Source organism: Nomascus leucogenys, chromosome 15 (genome assembly GCF_006542625.1).
Source record: "Nomascus leucogenys isolate Asia chromosome 15, Asia_NLE_v1, whole genome shotgun sequence".
Classification (NCBI taxonomy): Eukaryota; Metazoa; Chordata; class Mammalia; order Primates; family Hylobatidae; genus Nomascus; species Nomascus leucogenys.
Window position 1 is genome coordinate 71,630,941 of NC_044395.1, and position 19,975 is coordinate 71,650,915.

The window sequence follows — 19,975 nt, forward strand, 5'->3', positions numbered from 1 at the left end:
GAGTGAGACCCTGTCTAAAAAAAAAAAAAAAAATATATATATATATATATATATACACACACACACACACACACACATATAATTATATATAACAAATTATATGTATATTTGTTAAGATCAACTTTCTTCACTCCTTTTTAATAATTAGCATATTTCGCCAGATGTGGTAGTGTCTGCCTATAATCCCAGCAGCTTGGGAGGCTGAAGCAGGAGATCGCTTGAGCCCAGGAGTTTGAGGCTGCAATGAGCTATGATCGTGCCACCGTACTCCACCCTGCATGACAGAGTGAGACCCTGCCTCAAAAATAATAAATTAATTAATAATTAGCATATTTTATCAACATATAAAATAACTTACTCTTCAGATTGGCTAAATGTATATATTTACCAATATTACAGCCAACTGCAATACCAACAACATAAAACTAAGAATCTTAGCAATCTATTTAGAACATGTACTCAACAAAACCTGGCCAAATACACTAACTGCTTTGCCTTGATCTGGTGCACTCAGGCCCAATATGGGGCATGGTGTTTTGTGAGTGGACATTATGCAATCATGCCAGTTGAAATAAAATCTTTGAAATTGCTCCAAAACTGGTTCTACAGCTTTAAAACATCTAATTTCATCAGTGTCTGCTACATTTAGGGAAAAACAAAAGGCTGCTTGTAGCAACCTGATACCAAGAGTGTAGTTTAAGTCTCAATGGTTGCCAGGCCCCGGTAGGTGATTATCTCTTCACTGTCCTCGCTGATTCCTTGCAGGCCACCTTCCTCTTCACGCCCTCTGTGTGCTAGAATTCCTCAGGCTGGGAACTAGGCCCTTCTCTTGTCACTCTCCATTCTCTCTCTAGGTTATCTAATCTAATTTAATCCCATAGTTTTAAAATTCATCTTTACGCCAATGGCTCTCAGCCTTATTTCTCCAGGTTAGAAACTGTCTTCTAAATTACAGATCTGTAATTTAGACTATCTGAAATCTGCATCTGGCTGTCGCAGAGACAGCACAAACAACACATGTGAAATCCAACTAGTGGTCTACCCTTGCCCAAATGTGCTCCTCCACTAATCTTTCCTATTTTAGGAAATGACACATCATTCACCCAGTTGTTCATGCCAGAAACTGGACGTCCTTCTTAACACTACTTTTTCAGTGATCCCGGCCTATATCCAATACATTGGCAAGTCCTAGTGACTAAGGTCTCAACAGATGATTGATAGACAGATAGATAGATGATAATCTTAAATCCATCCACTTCTCTCCACCTCCACTGTCTTAAACCTATTCCTATTTATCATCTGTGACCTGGACAGCAGTTTCCTAAGTGGTCTGCCCACATCCTCTCAAGACACTTTCCAATCCATCTTTCACAACGTAGCCAGAACAATCTTTTAAAACCAATGCTTTTTTCTTTTTTTTTTTTTCAGACAGTCTCACTCTGTCACCAGGGCTGGACTGCAGCAGCATGATCTTGGCTCACCGCAACCTCCACCTCCACCTCCGGGGCTCAAGCGATTCTCGTTCCTCAGCCTCCTGAGTAGCTGGGATTACAGGCGTGCACCACCACACCCAGCTAATTTTTGTATCTTTAGTAGAGACAAATTTCACCATGTTGCCCAGACTGGTCTTGAATTCTTAAGCTCATGTGATAGGACACCTCGGCCTCCCAAAGTACTGGGATTACAGGCATGAGCCACCGTGCCTGGCCAAAACCAATTCTCTTTTATTTTTTCTTCCTCTCATTGACGCATACACATCACTTAAAACCTTTCAATCACTTTGCATGTAAGATAAAACCCCAAATCAAACACTTGCAAAAGCATACAAGTGAATTTAGGCTTTAGAAGGACTGATACATCAAATACACACACACCAAGGTTTACAGTTAGTTGCTTCATGGTGGGAAGAAAACAATTTTCTCATATGATTGCCATATGACCCCAAGCTCCCACATATCTTCAGACTGTTGCAGTACAAAAGTCAGCAATTAAACTGTAAGAGAGTCGGTAATATATGGGAAATGCTGAAAGTTTTGTTCACTTTGGAGACTACAGATAGTGTGATACTGTTCTTTCACGGTTTATTTCAGAACACAAAGTATTTTGTTTTTCCTGTGGGAAGTAATATGTACACTCACTCATTTTGGAAACAGGACAAGATGTCAGTTTTGCTTTATATGCATAAAGCCCAGCATGTCTGGGTACTTCTTATATCAACTTCAACTCATGCCACTCTCCCCCTCATTTTCTACATTCTAGTCACATGACCTTCTTGCAGGTTCTCAAAGCTCTTCCCCAACATGCTGTCCCCTCTGTCTGGTACACATTCCCCTACATACTTTACCTGCCAAACCTTACTCATTTTCCCAGATGCAACTTAAATGTCACTTCCTCCAAATCTCACTCTAAATTGAGTGCCCCAACTATTCAATCATAGCACTCTACATTATCAGGTATGATACCTTTGGATGTGAATAACTGAAAAACCAAACCTATCAATAGAGTTTTTAATATCAGGGAGGCTTTTGGGCATGGAGAATAACAATCACCACTATGTGTACTTTTGTTTAATGCTTACTTTATAAACTTTAAAATGTATTAAACAGTACTTCTGGGAAATACTGTCTGATGTCATCCAATGCAGTATTCACTAACCACATGTGGCTACTGAACACTTGAAATACGACTAATCCAATTAAGGAATTTAATTAAAATTTTTTTAATTAATTTAAATTTTGGAAAAACTAAAGTGTGCGAACCTATTTTTTCAACTGCAAACTTTATGAAATCTAAACACAGATCCAATATTTCCAGTTAAAATCAGGCAACTGAGATAAGTGTATACATGTGAAATATGTATCGAATTTTCAAGACTTAGTATAAAAAAAGTAAAAATTATCTTAATTTTTATATTGATTACATGTTGAAATGAGATTTTGGATATATCACGTTAAATAAATTACTAAAATTAATTTCCTTTTTTTTTTTTTTTGAGGTGGAGTCTCGATCGATCCCCAGTCTGGAGTGCAGTGGCTGATCTCGGCTCAGTGCAACCTCCGCCTCCCGGGTTCAAGTGAGTCTCCTGTTTCAGTCTCCCTGGTAGCTGGGATTACAGGCGCCCACCACCGCGCCGGGCTGACTTTTGTATTTTCAGTAGAGATGGGTTTTCACCATGTTGGTCAGGCTGGTCTCGAACTCCTGACCTCAGATGATCCGCCCGCCTTGGCCTCCCAAAGTGCTGGGATTACAGGCGTGAGCCACCGCGCCCGGCCTCATCTGCAATTTTATTTAAATCACAAATATACTAGATCCTCTTACATGCTTCGAAGAACTAAAAAAAATAAGACATGAATTATCACAATGATTACCGAATTAATTGTAAATTTTTAAATTTAAACTAGTCACAAAGGTATCACAGGTATGACTTACACCTAACGGGGGCCAAAAGATGAACTAATGATTGGGTTGCGGAGCGAATGACTGAATTATCCACAACAATTTTGGGAAGAAAACAGGATTGGCCAGACCCATCCCAAGAGGTCCACGTCAGGCAGGGGCCCCGCCCACCGCGGGACCAAGCGGCTACGCCTTCCAAGCTTTCATTCGGGGCCGCACCAGCGCTGAGGAGATTCAAACGCCATATGGTTCCGAAGGTCCTGCAGGCTCTCGGGTCACCCTACAGCCGACACGCCAACGAAAGCTTCGGAGCCGCCAACCCCAAAACGGAAACACCGGAGCCACAAGCTGAGCTCGCGTAGGGCACGCTCCCGCGGGAGTGCTTCCGGGACAGGGGGCGGGGTCGCCGGAAGTGGCCATCCGCCGTCCGCTGCTCGTTGTTTAAGCGGCTGACGGGAAGGAGAAGCCAGAGCTCCGGCGGCACCGCGGGGCGGCAGTCAAGACCAGAGCCGGAGCCGTCACTCACCTCTGGATTGGCCTGAAGCGGAGACTACCGGCTGCGGAGCGGCGGGGCGAGACACTTGTCGCCTTCTGACCCCATCATGTCGCGGGGCTCCATCGAGATTCCCCTCCGGGACACTGACGAGGTAAGTGTCGTGTATGGAGGCGGGTGGGGGCCATGAACTTGTACGATCGCCCCCACCGACTTCGCTCGACTTCGTTTCTGAAGCGAGAGCATCCTCCTTCCCTAAGAGCCCTGATCGAAATACCTGGCCAAGGTCTGATCATCATCTTCTTCAGCCCCTGTGCCCTCTCAGGCTGGGGGCACCGCATCTCTGCAGCCTCAGGGCCACCCGGAGAAGGAGTTCTTGAAAGTTCCTCTCCAGCCTGTTCGAATTTGACAGTGCGCTACTCTTTTCCTAACCAACACACGGGAGCAGAGGTGTGAGAGTACCCGATAAACTGTAAAACACCTCGCAGATTACAGAGGTGGGCGCTGATGTTACCGGGGTTTATATGCTTGCTGCTCAAACTCGAGATCTTTCCCTGGGAATATATAGGAGGTCGCCTCTTCTCCGTTAGAAACTGGAGTCTGTCATGGTGCACTGTGTTCTCTACACCAACTCTTCCTTCAGCGAGGTAGCCCAAGATTTACCGCCCCTGTGTGCTGATAAAATTTAACCTCCTCTCCCTTACCTATGTCTCATTCATGGGTGGCCTGTGGCTTGTCTGAGTAAAGCTCTCAGCTTTGATGTTCAGTCTTCTTGTATATCTTTTATTTTTATTTTTTTTGTTTGAGATATAATATTGAGGTATAAAATTCAGTGGTTTTTAGTGTATTTGCAAAGTTGTGTAGTCATTACCTCTAATTCCAGGACATTTTCCTATTATTATTTTTGTGCTTACAGTCAGGACTGTCTGTTACACGCAGGTGCCACCTCCATGATTAATGTGTGCAGTGGCATTCAGCTTTGCATGGCCTGTAGGGTCATGCATCTCAAGGAGTTAGACCTATGGCATAAGAATCTCTAGGGTGCTTATCTGCACTTTACTTGGATTCTATGTTAAGTAGGATTTTGTTTTGTTATTTCTGAGTAAGCAGACCATTTCTAGCATTTTATAGTTCCAGTGATTTGGGGACAAGTAGCAGGGTTTGTTTGCTTCTCTGTGCTTTAACTTTATTATAGTATAACCTATTTGTCATGTGCTCCTTAAACATTAACATGGATTAGCTCAACCGTATTGAAAGTGAACACGTACTCTATGTATATGCATGTTGATTATATTCATGAAAAGCAGCAAAGATGAAATGTGAATTTTTAAGTGGAATAAGAGTTAAGACCTACATTTTGTATTTTAGGTCATTGAACTTGACTTCGATCAGTTACCGGAGGGAGATGAAGTTATCAGTATTCTGAAACAGGAACACACACAACTGCACATATGGATTGCTTTGGCGGTCAGTATTCATGTAGCAAATATTTTTTATTTGTTGACTAGGAAAACATGTAGTTTCTGTTTTCAGATATAGTAATAGCCAGCTTGGCTGCATGATAGATTAGTTATACCATGTGTATGGAAGTTAATTGCATTAATAATTTATGGAACAATAAGGCCATTTTCCTAAATGATATGCTGCTCTACTGGTGAATTAGTATATGTTGGTAAAGGCAAAATTCATTTAAGTAGTACTCTATATTGAATATTTTATTATTTAGTGCTTGTTCAGTGAAGGCTGGCTTATGGTTTATAGATAAGCTGAAAAGAAGCGAAGTGCTTCTATGTGAACATTGCTGCTTAACATTATTTCCTATAACAATAAAACATTTCCCTTAAAATATTCTAGAAAGTGATTAGGTTCCGGGAAAATCACTTCACCCAAAATCACAAAAGTTCTTTTGGGTGAAGTTTATCTCAGGCTTATGTTTTTTGTCCTATTTAGTCTCCTTCAATGTGAATCTTACTGGAGATTCTCAAGAAAATCCAATCAGAAAGCCTAAAATTCTATATCCTCTACTTGCCAGCATCAGCTGCATAGTGATGTTTCCTTTTTATAGGACTAGGTAATATAAATGTTACAGTCATTATTCCTAAGTAGATGTGCCACATTGCTTTCATACAAACACACAGAAGAGGCTCCTAATATTGTCTGGAAGAGTCAGAGAAATAGATCTGGAATTGGGCTTATATCCAGTGCTCAAGACTACTCTAAGAGTTTCTTCCTTTTGGATGTGGATTTACAGAGAAGTGTTTTCAGTGACAAGCAGTGCCTTCTTGACTTGAAGTGCCAAGTTTTCTTATTCCATGGAGACCAAGCCTCCTTGTCACACACATTTTTTTTTAAACCAGATGGTAATTTAGATGTATATAATATATATATATATATATTTTTTTTTTAAGTACATATGCCCTCCTTAACAGCACTTAAACAAAAATTAGAATATTGGAGGATTAGCATGGCACCTGTAGTAGAATAAATTAATGACACATTGTGGGATATAGATTTTTGTAGGGAAAAGAATGTAGGCTTTGGGGTTAGATCAAGTCCCGGCATGGCTGCTAACTAGCTATGTGACCTTAGACAAATGATCTAACTTCTGAGCATATGTCCTCATTTAAAATATAGAGATGTTAGCATCTACCTCATAGAGTGGTTGTACAGATTAGAGAATATGTATATGAAATTCCTTTCATGGTATGTGACCAATAGTCAGTGGTTAATAAGTGGTGGATATTCCACATAGGGACAGAGTCTCTCTATTTTGCCCAGGCTAGACTCAAACTCCTGGGCTCAAGCCATCCTGCCACTGCAGCATCCCAAGTAGTAGATTATAGGTGCATACCACAAGACCTAGTGGATATTTCTTTTATTATTTATAAGTCAAATGGATGCCTAGAGAAGTTATTAAACAGGCCCAAATCACAGATAATTTTTGGTAGATCCAGAACCAGAACCCAAGTTTTCTATTTAGAATTCTTCATCTCTTTCACTATTGTTTTCTCTCTTAGGCTCTACTTGTCTGAAAATTTTAGTTAGAAATCAACTAGATAAGCAGCAGATTGGGAACATTTTGAATGATTCCAGTTTTTTAAACAGCTTTATTAAAGTCTAATGGATTTATAATAAACTGCACATATTTGACATTTAACCATTTGATAAGTTTTATCATCTGTATATACCTGTGAAATCATCACCACAATCAAGATTAATGAATACATTCATCACCTTCCAAAAGTGTCCTCTGTACCACTCCCCACAAGTCCCCCACCCCACCCCTAATCCGCGTGCCAGACAACCACTGGTCTGCTTTTTGACACTAGAGATTGTTTTACATTTTCTAGAGTTTTATATAAATGGAATCACACAATATGTACTGTTTTTTTGGTCTGATTTCTTTCATTCAGCATAATTATTTTGAGATTTATCCATGTTGTAGCATGTATCAATAGTTCATTCCTTTTCATTGTAGGATAGTATCCATTTTATGGGTACACCATAGCTTGATCCATTCACCTGTTAATCAACATTTTGATTGTTTCCAGTTTTTTGTTATTACAAATAAAGCTGCTATAAACATTTGTGTACAACTTTTTATATGGACATATGCTTTAGTATTCTAATTTGTTTCATTACCTTATAGCTGGAATACTACAAGCAAGGAAAAACAGAAGAGTTTGTAAAATTGTTGGAAGCAGCACGTATAGATGGCAATTTGGACTATAGAGACCATGAAAAAGACCAGATGACTTGCTTGGATACATTGGCAGCGTATTATGTACAACAGGCTCGGAAAGAAAAGAATAAGGACAATAAAAAGGATCTTATTACGCAGGCCACCTTGTTGTATACAATGGCCGATAAAATTATTATGTATGATCAGGTAAAAATAAAGTCAAATATCTTTCCATTTATGAAGAGGGAAAAAAGCACATGAAAGCAAAATGTGTGTGATAGCAGATTTTTTGAAAGAGTTTTTCTTCAAATAGCATGGTTGGTAGAGTCAAAAAGAAGAAAGCTTCCTCATTAAAATTGGAATGCTTTGGTTTTTGTACTGTTTAAGTAATATGGGCAAATTTAGTACATAAAACTTGCTCCAGTAATTTTATTATCTCCAGGTGAATTTCAAGGATATTTTAAGGAATTTAAATTTTTCTTTTGGTTGTTGTTACTGGCACAGAAGACTTACATTTCAGGATAATTTCTCATTTTGCAATTAAGAATTGCTTGTTAGTAGCTTAAGCACATTACATTTGATAGGGGAATTTGCATTGTGCTCCACCTCCTTCCTATTTGGTTTTCACTTTAGTGTTACATGTTCATGGTATATAGGGGTAAAGTCTAAGATAATACATTACTTTATAGAACCATTTGTTGGGAAGAGCCTGCTTCTGCCTACTTGAGGGTGACAAAATGGATCAAGCTGATGCACAGTTTCATTTTGTACTCAATCAGTCTCCAAATAATATTCCAGCCCTTCTTGGTAAGTGATCTTTGGCAACATGTTAGGAAACAATTGTTTTCAGCATATGCCTAGAACATGTCTCTTGGTAATAGCTCCTTAATAACTCCGCTAGATAGCAAAGTAGAAGAGCTTTATGTTGTTACAAATGAAATTACCTACAACAAATATTGTTGAAATTGTAGAAATAAAATATATACCAGTTAAGAATAATTTATTATTTAGGCCAGGCATGGTGTAATTTCAGCACTTTGCAACCCTGTCTCGTTATACCTGTAATCCCAGCGCTTTGAGAGACTGAGGCAGGAGGATCACTTGAGGCCAGGAGTTCAAGACCAGCTGGGGCAACATAGCAAGACCCCATTTCTACAAAAAATAATTTTTTCAAAAAAGAGTAATTGGTTATACACTTCTGAAGAGCCAATAAACAATCTCTACTTAGACAACTTCAAGCTATTTCAATTATTACTTTGTAACATTTTTTAAACTTTTATTGAAGTTCAGGGTACAAGTGCAGGTTTGTTACATAGGTAAACTTGTGTCATGGGGGTTTGTTGTGCAGGTTATTTCATCACTCAGGTATTAAGCCTAGTACCTATTAGTTATTTTTCCTGATCCTCTTCCTCCTCCCACCCTCCACCCTCCAAAAGGCCCCAGTATGTGTTGTTCCCCTCTGTGTGTCCATGTGTTCTCATCATTTAGCTCCCACTTATAAGTGAGAACAGGCGGTATTCAGTTTTCTGTTCCTATGTTAGTTTGCTAACTTTATAACATTTAACATAAAAACAGGAAGTTTTATTTTTAGACATAAATTAGTATACTTTTATGAAAAACAAATTTTTAATATGAAATTTTGTTGACTGTTTTCAAGTATTTCTTACTCAGAGATGTATTTAACTTAGATAAGTTAGTGTAAAACATAATAGACTTGTAGCCTTTAATCAGACACTGGGTTTATTTTTAAAAATCATTACAGGTAAAGCTTGCATTTCTTTCAACAAGAAGGATTACAGAGGAGCTCTTGCTTACTATAAGAAAGCATTGCGTACTAACCCAGGATGTCCAGGTAAGAGAAAAATTTTATTTTATGTCTAAACTGTGTATGACCCAGCTTAAAGCATTGAGGATTTGTCAGTTGCTTGTGAAGTTAATTATGAAAAGATATTGTTGGATTATAGAAATGTCAGAATCAAGGTTTTTTTTTTTTAGTGCTATGTTTGAGTCAAAAGCTGGATAGTAAGGCCAGGTGTGATGGCTCATGCCAATAATCCCAGCACTTTGGTAGGCCGAGGCAGGAGGACCATTTGAGCCCAGGAGTTTGAGACCAGCCTGGGCAACATAGTGAGACCCTGTCTCTACAAAAAATAAAAAAGTTACATGAGCATGGTGGCACACACCTGTGGTCCCAACTCCTTAGGAGGCTCAGGCTGGAGGATTGCTTGAGTCTGGGAGGTTGAGGCTGCAGTAAGCCATGATTGTGCCATTGCATTCCAGCCTGGGCAACAGAACAAGACCTTGTCTCAAGGGGAAAAAAAAAAAATAGATAGGGTCTGGCTGTACTGGTTCACACCTATAATCTCAGCACTTTGGGAGGTTGAGGTAGAAGGATTGCTTGAGCCCAGGAATTTGAGACCAGCCTGTGCAACAAAGTGAGACCCCCGTCTCTGCAGAAAATCAGCTGCACATGGTAGTGCTTGTGGTCGCAGCTACACAAGAGGCTAAGGCGGGAGGATTGCTTGAGCCTAGGCATTTGAGGCTGCAGTGAGCCATGTTCATACCATGGCACTCCAGCCTGGGCAACAGAGCAAGACCCTGTCTCAAGAAAAAAAAAGTCTGGATGGTAGATTATAATATAATCTTTTTGACCTATAATATTTTTCTTTCCAAAATGTCATTCATGTAGCAAATTTTTATTGAGTACCAACTATGTGACAGGCAGTGTTCTAAACCCTGAGAATGTAGCAATTAACCAAAGAGACAAAAGTTCCTGCCCTCATGGAGTCCAGTCAGTGGGCAAGATAAATAGTAAAATATGTATGATGTGTAAGCTACCAATAAAAGCCAAGGAGAAGAATAAAGCAGAAAAAGGGTATGAGAAGCATCAGGAGTTGCTTAGAAAGGATGACCAAGGAAACTCATCAGAGATAGGAACATTTGTGTGAAGACCTAAAAAACAACTAGCAGCCATGCAGATATATAAGAGAAGACCACTCCTAGAGAGGGAGCATAGAAGGTACAAAGGTCCAGAGGAAAGAGGGTGCCTGATAAGTTTAAGGAAGAGTAAGGAGGCCATTGTATCTGGAATAGAGAGAGAAAGAGTGGGGGCGGGGAAGTAGTAAGAAATGGGGTCAAAGCTATAACCAGGGACTGACTAATCACATAGGGCATCACAGATTATGGTAAGGACTTTAGTTTTTACATCGGCAGAGACGGGAAGCCATTGGAGGGCCTTGGGCAGTAGAGTGACATGATCTGACCTATATTTAAAAGGATCGTTTGAGTTTTGGGGTTGAGATTAGAGTGGGGCTCAAGGGGAGGGGGTCAAAGACAGAAGTAGGGAGAGCAGGGAGAAGGCATCTGCAGACAGGCAGGTCAGAGGTGATTGTGGCTCACACTAGGGAGGTAATAGTGGAGTTGGTACAAGTGATCAGATTCTACATGTATGTTGAAAGGAGAGCTGATGGAGTACATATGATGTGTAAGACAGGAAGAATCAAAGATAACTCCCTTGCACAAGCAATTGGAAAAGTAGAGTTATATTTTACTATATTTGGGAAATAGTTAAAGTGGAACTAGTTTTAGACACGAAAAGTTTGAAATACCTTTTAGATATATAAGTTGTCAAATTAAGCAGTTCAGACTTAAAGCTTTTAGAGCTTTATCCTGAGCCTTGAGAAGAATGTGGCTATACAACCTGAGTCACGTGGCATGCAGTTGCAATTTCTGCCTTTTTTTTTTCTGTAAACAATTAAGATCAAATGGTGCCAGAAATAAGACCCCCCTCACATGGAGCAATAAAATAATCTTTTTAGAATATAGCCATTTGTAACCAATCAAGTTGCTGTGACATAGGCACCTGGTGTTATATTTTAGAATGTTATAATCCTACTAGAACTTCTCTATTTCCCCCCAAATAATTAAAACCTTAACTTTTTCACTTTGGAAAACGCTGATATCATTCATTTGGAGTCAGTACTTTTCTGGTGGCCATTCTCACACCTTGCGCTCCAATAAACTCTGTACTTAATCATATTTTCCAAATCCCGTTATTTAAAATTGACAAAGTGGAGACAGCAGAAAGGCAGGAATTCAGGAAAGAGGTCTGGGCCGAAGTCATCAACATATAGGTAGTGTATAAAGCTGTGAATCAGTGCAAATAGAAAAGAGGTCTGGAGATGGAGCCCTAGAGCACTCTGATATTAAGAGATTAGGGAAATAAGGAAGAATCAGCAAAGGAGACTGAGAAGATAACAGCCAGAGGTATAGGAGGAAAATAGGGTAAGTGCATTGTCCTTAAAGGCAAATGTAAAATGTTTCCAGAAGAAGATGATGACCAACAGTGTCAAATTCTGTTGTTAGGTCAAGTAAAATAGGGTTAGAGAATTGATCATTGGGTTTAGCAGCATACAAATCCATAGTGACCTTGATAAAAGCAGTTTTACTGGAATGGCGGGGTGAGAGCTTCACTGGAGTGTATTCAAGAGAAAATGGAAGGAAAGGAATTAGACATAGCAAGCGTAGCTAGATCATTCTGGGAGTTTTGCTATCAAAGGAAGAACAGACATGATCAACAACTGGAAAGGGATATAGAATCAAGAGAGGATTTGTATAAGATGGCAGAATGTTTATGTGTAGATGAGAATGAATGATCCAGTAGAGAGAAAAAATAGGGCAGGGTTGCTGGAGCAGTATCCTTAAATAGATAAGAGGGCATCTAGTGACCAGTATGGCGACTGGCTTTAGATGGGAACTTGTTTGTGTTTTGGCATGGCCTTAAATGAGGTAGCACATATGAGCATAGCTCTGAAGGGAACAATGGTATGTGCCTATAATCAGTCACATTATTTAAGGTCTTAATGGAACTTTTGTTCTCTGTTTAAAAATTGTTCTTCAGTAATGAGAAATTGAAGGTATGGTTAGCAGCGATGTTAGAAGACAAGAAAAATACCAGTATTATAGGTGTTCTGTTCTATAGTGAGAAATGTGTCAGTGATAGGGGAGAGGGTTGGAATGTGGTATGATGTAGCCTCCAAGGAGACGAAGTTGTGATAGGTCAAAAGATTTTGTAGTGTAGTTATACTGAGGTTAATTTTGGGGATTTTGCAACTCATAAATAGAGAATGTTTAAGCATTTTTGTAACTGAACTCTAAAAAATGCCCTAGTTTGACAGATTGAATGACTTCATTTTATAGCGGAAGTTCGTTTAGGAATGGGCCATTGCTTTGTGAAACTTAACAAACTGGAAAAAGCTCGTCTGGCATTCAGCAGAGCCCTGGAACTCAATTCCAAATGCGTGGGAGCATTAGTTGGACTGGCTGTTCTAGAACTCAACAATAAAGAGGTATGTAAGTGAAAAAAGTATCTAGCTCCTAACTGCTTTGTCAGGCCCACAACCTCTTATCTAAAACTCTTGGAGCCAGATGTGTCTTAGAAATTAAGATTACAGATTACAGAAAGGTACCTGTACTTTGTAATGTACAACACCCAGTTACTGGGGCACTACCCCAAAAGCAAACTTATATTTCTGTGGTAAAATGATAGAGTGTTCACACTAGTAGGATAGGGTTACAATTCAGGTAGTATTGCCACCAAATGAGTTTGCTCCAAGATTACCAAAAAAAAAAAAAAACTTGTTTTTTAAGGCATTTAGATTTCAGAATCTCAGATAAGGGGTCGTAGATTTGTATATCAGTTTAGAATGCTTTCATTGCAAGTAACAAAAAACACATCCCAGTGCCTTAAACATAAGGGCTTTTAGTGTTTACTAAACCAATTGTCAAAGGTCTCAAATTTGATAGGTCCTTGTCGTCAAACCTATGATTTTATATAATTCTGTCTTCCCTTCCTTAAGGTGTAACCTTTCTTCGTCATGTCTGTCACCTCATAGTCGCAAGATGGCTGCAACATCTTCAGCTTCTCATTATTACATCGGTCTTATAAAGAGGGAGGAAAGGGAAAGGATAAAAAGGCTTTCTCTTAGAGAAGCCCTGTCTTATATTGAGAAGGAAGCTCTCCATCATGCTTCCCCTTATGTATAATTGTCCAAAAGAGGGATACCTGGGTTTCTCAGCCTCAGTACTATTGACGTTTTGGCCTGGATAATTCTTTGTTGTGGGGGAACTGTCCCTTCCATTATATAATGTTTATTTTAACAGCATCCCTGGCCTCTACCCACTAAATGCCGGTAGCATTCCTCCAATTGTGATAACCAAACATGACTTCATCCCCAGTTGAGAACCACTACCTTAGGCGAGAGGAAAAGATTATCTGGACTGGTGTAGATCAATCATGATTCATCCCCCGGGCCTGGGAAAGAGGGGAAGGGAGCTTTCCTTCCTAAACTCAAAAGATTTTCACAGGCTACAAAATCTGGATTCTGTTAGCAGGATAAGTGGTAAAATGGCTGTTGGGTAATCCACCAGTATCAGTCACATGAAGAAAACAGCTCGAATCAATAAAACCAAAGGTGGTAGAGGCCAGGCATGGTGGCTCTCACCTATAATCCCAACATTTTGGGAGATCAAAGTGGGAGGATTGTTTGAGCCCAGGAGATCAAGGCTGCAGTGAGCTGTGTTCGTGCCAGTGCACTCCATCCTGGGCAACACAGTGAGATCCTGTCTGAAAAAAAATAAAAATGAATATAAATAAATAAAAACAAAGGTGGCTCTTTGTGGGAGAAGTAGGAGCAGGGACTAATAAAGTAGATGAGATAAGTCTCAAGCAAGAACTGAACAATAAAATAAAAAGGAAAAAAGTGACACACAAAAAAATTAAGGATTAAAAGGGAGATTTAATTACAAATGCAATACAGATATTTAAAATCATAAGAAGCTTCTAATCCGTTTTAGTGTCTGATGTTAGGGTTTATAACTTATTTCTTATGACTAAAGAAAACTTCTTAAAAAGTGCTAATTTAGTATTGTTTTCACTCCACCTTGTTGCGATGTTTTCTTTTAGGCTGATTCCATTAAAAATGGCGTCCAGCTTCTTTCCAGAGCCTATACTATTGATCCTAGTAACCCTATGGTATTGAACCACTTGGCAAATCACTTTTTCTTCAAAAAGGTAGAAGTATTTATTTTTAAATTCGGATTTTTGTTTTTCTGTACTGCAACTGATATTTTATTTCTTTTTTAAACTTGGAAAGAAATTTGAAAATATCAGATTTTTCCACCCCTCCGAATTATAGAGTTTGTTGTATTAGTTACCTGGGGGGTACCTACATTTGTTTATTCGTTTATTTGCTTAATATTTATTAACCCCTATATACTGTACCCAACACTGTGGTAGTGATGTGAAGATTAGTAAAACACGGTTTCTGTACTCAAGGAGTTCAGTTTCATAGAAAAAGCAGTTATGTAAACAAATGTAAGTGTAAAAATAAAGGTTATCTACTCATTTATGGTAGAGAAATGAGGAAGTGGTCAGGTGGCTTAGGTGAATTTTCACCAAGGCTGCAGAGCTTTTGAACTAGGTTTTTAGGAAGAGGTCACTAGAGAGTTGAAAAGGGAAAGACACACAAATCTATGAAATAGTATATAATATACTTATGGCAAGCAATGCTTTGGATGCAGATAGTGGAGCATTTGTGTAATATCAGAATTTGGGCATACTATGTAGGGAACAAGGAGTCACTGACATTTTTATTTTGCATGTTGATCATGTTGTATTTTTTAAGTTGCCACTAATTCCAAGCAGTGGTATTTTAGGTTTCTTAAAATACTAAATCTACTGGGAGTAGTGGCTCACGCCTGTAATCCCAGCATTTTGAGAGGCCGAGGTGGGAGGATTGCTTGAGCCCAGGAGTTCAAGACCAGCACTGGCAACATAGTGAGACCTCATCTCTACAAACATTTTTAAAAATTAGCTGGACATGGTGGCACATTCCTGTAGTCTCAGTTACTCAGAAGGCTGAGGTGGGAGGATCACTTGAGCCTGGGAGGTCGAGGCTGCAGTGAGCCATGATGGCGCCACTGCACTCCAGCCCATGCAACAGAGTGAGACCCTGTCTCAAAAAAAAAAAAAGTGCACTTTATGTATTTACTTATGTAATCTTCACAGTAATTCTATGATGTAGGTAATCTTATTCCCATTTTGTGGGTGGATAAGTTGAGGAAGAGTTAATAGTCTAAAGTCAGTAATTCACTATGAAAGGGGAGTATGTTTCTACAGCCAGAGAGAGTAAAGCACTGTGGTTAATAGCTATTAACCACAGTGCTTTACTCTCTCTGGCTGTAGAAACATACTCCCCTTTCATAGTGAATTATTGATTAGGTTATAACTGTTACAGCACTGAAAGGCAACTATTTATGAAGAAGATGGAAATGTGTCTTACAGGTAAACGAAGTGTTAGTCTAAGATAAAACAGCTATGCAAGCTAGTCTTATGAATTCACTTAGTTGACTTTCTGATCTTTGTTCAGGATTACAGTAAAGTCCAGCATCTGGCCCTCCATGCATTCCATAATACAGAAGTGGAAGCTATGCAAGCAGAGAGCTGCTATCAGCTAGCTAGATCATTCCATGTTCAGGTAATTTTATAACTTCTCTAAATGTCTAATTTTTTTACTTATAGTGTTTTAAGTCTTTCCAATACTTTTGTACATATTGGTCTTGTTTTATTTTCATTCTTTAGGAAGATTATGACCAAGCTTTTCAGTACTATTATCAAGCCACACAGTTTGCCTCATCCTCTTTTGTGCTCCCATTTTTTGGTTTGGGACAAATGTATATTTATCGAGGTGACAAAGAAAATGCATCTCAGTGCTTTGAGAAGGTTTTGAAAGCTTATCCTAATAATTATGAAACTATGAAAATTCTCGGCTCTCTCTATGCTGCCTCAGAAGATCAAGAAAAACGAGATATTGCCAAGGTACATCTTTTTTTTAAAGTCTTAGCTGTTTTCTGTTAGCTATCCCAAAACTCCCATTTCTCACTTCCTGTTATTGCTAGTAGAAATATGATAGAAACAGTTTTGTTAGCTGAGCTTGTTCCAGTTTAGATAACAAACAATGGATTTATTAAACAGACTTAAATAGCCCCCACTTTTTATTTTGACAACCTATAGATGGAATACTTCAGCTTAACAATCTCTTTTATCCCAGGGCCATTTGAAGAAGGTCACAGAACAGTATCCCGATGATGTTGAAGCTTGGATTGAATTGGCACAAATCTTAGAACAGACTGATATACAGGTATTTTAGTAATGTTTTCTAATCTCTCATATGATAGGTTTTTTGTAAGCCTGGTGTAGTGTCTCTCTTCCACTTAACACCTTTTTCTGTCAATCATGAAAATACAGGGTGCCCTTTCAGCCTATGGAACAGCAACACGAATCCTTCAGGAGAAAGTGCAGGCCGATGTCCCTCCAGAGATTCTCAATAATGTGGGTGCCCTCCATTTTAGACTTGGAAACCTAGGGGAGGCTAAGGTAGGAAAATAGAAATATTTCCTTCTTTTATACTGAATCAAGTTGAATGCACACCTTTTTAAAAAGTGTATAAATCTTTTAACAGTGTGATTTTTCTTTCTCATAGAAATATTTTTTGGCATCATTGGACCGTGCAAAAGCAGAAGCGGAACACGATGAGCATTACTATAACGCCATTTCCGTTACCACGTCATATAATCTCGCCAGGCTATATGAGGCAATGTGTGAATTCCATGAAGCAGAAAAACTGTATAAAAACATCTTACGCGAACATCCTAATTATGTTGACTGTAAGGATTTTAAACTTCTTTATGTAATGAAATCCCTTCATTCCCACAAGAGCAGCAAAAATTTAGCCTGAAAAAAAATTTAGAATTGATAGTAAAAAATGTTTAAGGTTCTAATGTCCCCATTTCTCCAGGGCAAATTCGTGGCCTTAAAACAAAGGTGCAGCTTTACTTACATTTGTGCTAGAAATAAGCAACTAAAACCAACTGGACCGTATTTCAATGACTAGGTTATCTTCAGTGGGTCAGCTACCTTTGTTAGGCTTTTAACAACTCCTTGGCATATTTGATAATGCATTTACCTTTGAAACATCCTGCTTTGATTTCATATGAACATTCTTACAATGTTTATAATAGTGAGAAAGAAAAGTGCTTTTCCTTGAAACAATTACTACTAAAATGTCCTAATTTGAGTTTTGCAACCTATACATTGTAAAATATGGAAAGTTTTTAATTAAAAAATAATTTAGGCCTGGCATGGTGGCTCATGCCTAGAATCCCATTACTTTGGGAGGCCACAGTAGGGGGATCGCTCGAGTCCAGGAGTTCAAGACCAACCTAAACAACCCCAATAGCGAGACCCCATCTTTATATTTTAAATAATAATAATATACATAGTGTACTTAATTTTATTTGTGTGTCTGAGGGTTTTTTTGTTTGTTTTTGTACTTTCCTTAAAAAGAACCTAAAGCATAATGTTTTGACTCTAGTAAATCAGGAGGTTTTTTTGTTTTTTGTTTTGTTTTGTTTTATTTGTTTTTAAGATGGAGTCTTGCTCTGTCACCCAGGCTGGAGTGCAGTGGCACAATCTTGGCCCACTGCAACCTCTGCCTCCTGGGTTGGAGCAATTCTCCTGCCTCAGCCTCCCAAGTAATTGGGATTACAGGGGCCCATCACCACGTCCGACTAATTTTTGTGTTTTTAGTGGAGGTGGGGTTTTGCCACGTTGGTCAGGCTGGTCTAGAACTCCTGACCTCAGGTGATCCATCCCCCATGGCCTCCCAAAGTGCTGGGATTATAGGCATGAGCCACCGTACCCGGCATATCAGGAGCTATTAACTTGATGCCTGTCATGCTGTTATGGATGCAAAAGTGATTTAAAATAAGCAAGATTTCAGTTGAATGCCAGACCGAATTTGAATTGATTTGATAGGCAGTAGTGAACCATTATTGGTTTCCTGAGAGAAGTGACATTTCCTAGAGAAAACAACAACTTTTCTTTTGGTGTTGTGTAGCACTTCACTATTAGTTAAGGAAGAACCCCAGTTAGAGCCCAGGTCTTCTAAGTAGTAATACCTATTCATCAGACTTTCACTGTTTCGCCATATTACAAGCAGCTTTTTTTAAAAAAGGTAACTGACAATGGTGTGCATTGGAGAAAAATTAGAAACAGGCCAGTTCCAAGCTTTTAAAATAACTTAGCTTGAGATAAGGACTTGGACCAGGGAACTAGCATTGGGAGAGGAGTGGCAGAGGTAAGTCTTAGATTTCAAACAGTAAGTCTAGATGATGACAAAATTATTCTTTAACTTGTTAGATTGATGATTGGTATTTTTTCACCTTTGGGACTTTTCTGTTCCTTGTATGGCTGTATTAATGAAAACAATTGTTTCAAAAGTATGACTTTAAAATTATGATCCTTTATAGCTAATATTTGGGATATAAAAACTTTTAAATATGTTTTCAGGCTATTTGCGCCTAGGAGCCATGGCTAGAGATAAAGGAAACTTTTATGAGGCTTCAGATTGGTTTAAGGAAGCTCTTCAGATTAATCAGGTTGGTAATATTAACTCTTAGGTTTGAGAAATAATAATTTTCACTTTTCCTTCCCCATAAATCAGTTTTTCCTTTTAATGGCTACATCTTCCTGGTTTTGTCATTTTTTGTTTTGTTTTGTTTTCATTTACTTGTTAGATACTAAAAATATACTAGGTTGCATTGTTAATCATGTTATAAATAGGGACCATGATTTTTATGTAAATCTTTCCTATTGTCTTCTTTGTTCCTTCTTCCCTTCCCCCATCCCGTCCCTTCACTCCACTTCAACAAATGTGACCTGGCTCCTGTGTTTTTTACTCTCTCTAGTTTACTTCACTTTCAGTTTAGTTAGTACCATATGAGAGAACCTTATAGCATAGTATCTTAGGATTTTGTATGGAACCATAGAAGTCATCTAAACGTTTTGATGGCCCACAAAAAGAAATAGATTTCACATCATAGCCTAGTACACACAAATGTATATATGACAAACAACTGAAATGAAAGTTTCACAAATCATTTTTTGCTTTTGCCATTGGGCGATACACTGATATTTTTACTTTCTTCCATTCTGTTGCATTTACTATGTAGATAACTAAATACTAACTAAACTGATTTTACAACTCACTAATGGGTATCAACTCCGTTTGAAAACCACTCGTGGGGGTCTACAACAAGAAGTGTATATTTTCAAACAATTTTTTAATGATTTAACAATTTTTGTAAATCATTTTCAGGCTTCTGCAGCTGTAGATTCTCACTGTGAATCCCTTGCTTGCTCATGCATAAGTGTATTTGCAATACCAAATATAGTTTAGTATTTTTGCCTGTTAGTGATGGTTCCACATGTGTAATGTTTTGGTTGAGATTTTTAAATGGTGGACAAGTACTGTGGATGTGAATGTGGGAAAGTAATTTTAATC

General features: G+C 38.7%; 1 protein-coding gene across 1 annotated transcript in view; it reads left to right on the top strand.

Moving 5' to 3' along the window:
- The first annotated feature begins 3,380 nt into the window (after positions 1-3,380).
- Positions 3,381-19,975, top strand: part of CTR9 (CTR9 homolog, Paf1/RNA polymerase II complex component) — a 28,940-nt gene continuing 12,345 nt past the window's right edge. Inside the window, exons 1-13 of the mRNA XM_003254942.3 lie at positions 3,381-4,043; positions 5,258-5,356; positions 7,539-7,778; positions 8,261-8,378; positions 9,334-9,423; positions 12,771-12,919; positions 14,536-14,643; positions 16,001-16,108; positions 16,213-16,449; positions 16,682-16,771; positions 16,879-17,007; positions 17,114-17,297; positions 18,982-19,070. Of these exons, the coding sequence (XP_003254990.1) occupies positions 3,999-4,043; positions 5,258-5,356; positions 7,539-7,778; positions 8,261-8,378; positions 9,334-9,423; positions 12,771-12,919; positions 14,536-14,643; positions 16,001-16,108; positions 16,213-16,449; positions 16,682-16,771; positions 16,879-17,007; positions 17,114-17,297; positions 18,982-19,070 (1,686 nt within the window). The 5' untranslated portion in view covers positions 3,381-3,998. The remainder of the gene's footprint in view (positions 4,044-5,257; positions 5,357-7,538; positions 7,779-8,260; positions 8,379-9,333; positions 9,424-12,770; positions 12,920-14,535; positions 14,644-16,000; positions 16,109-16,212; positions 16,450-16,681; positions 16,772-16,878; positions 17,008-17,113; positions 17,298-18,981; positions 19,071-19,975) is intronic.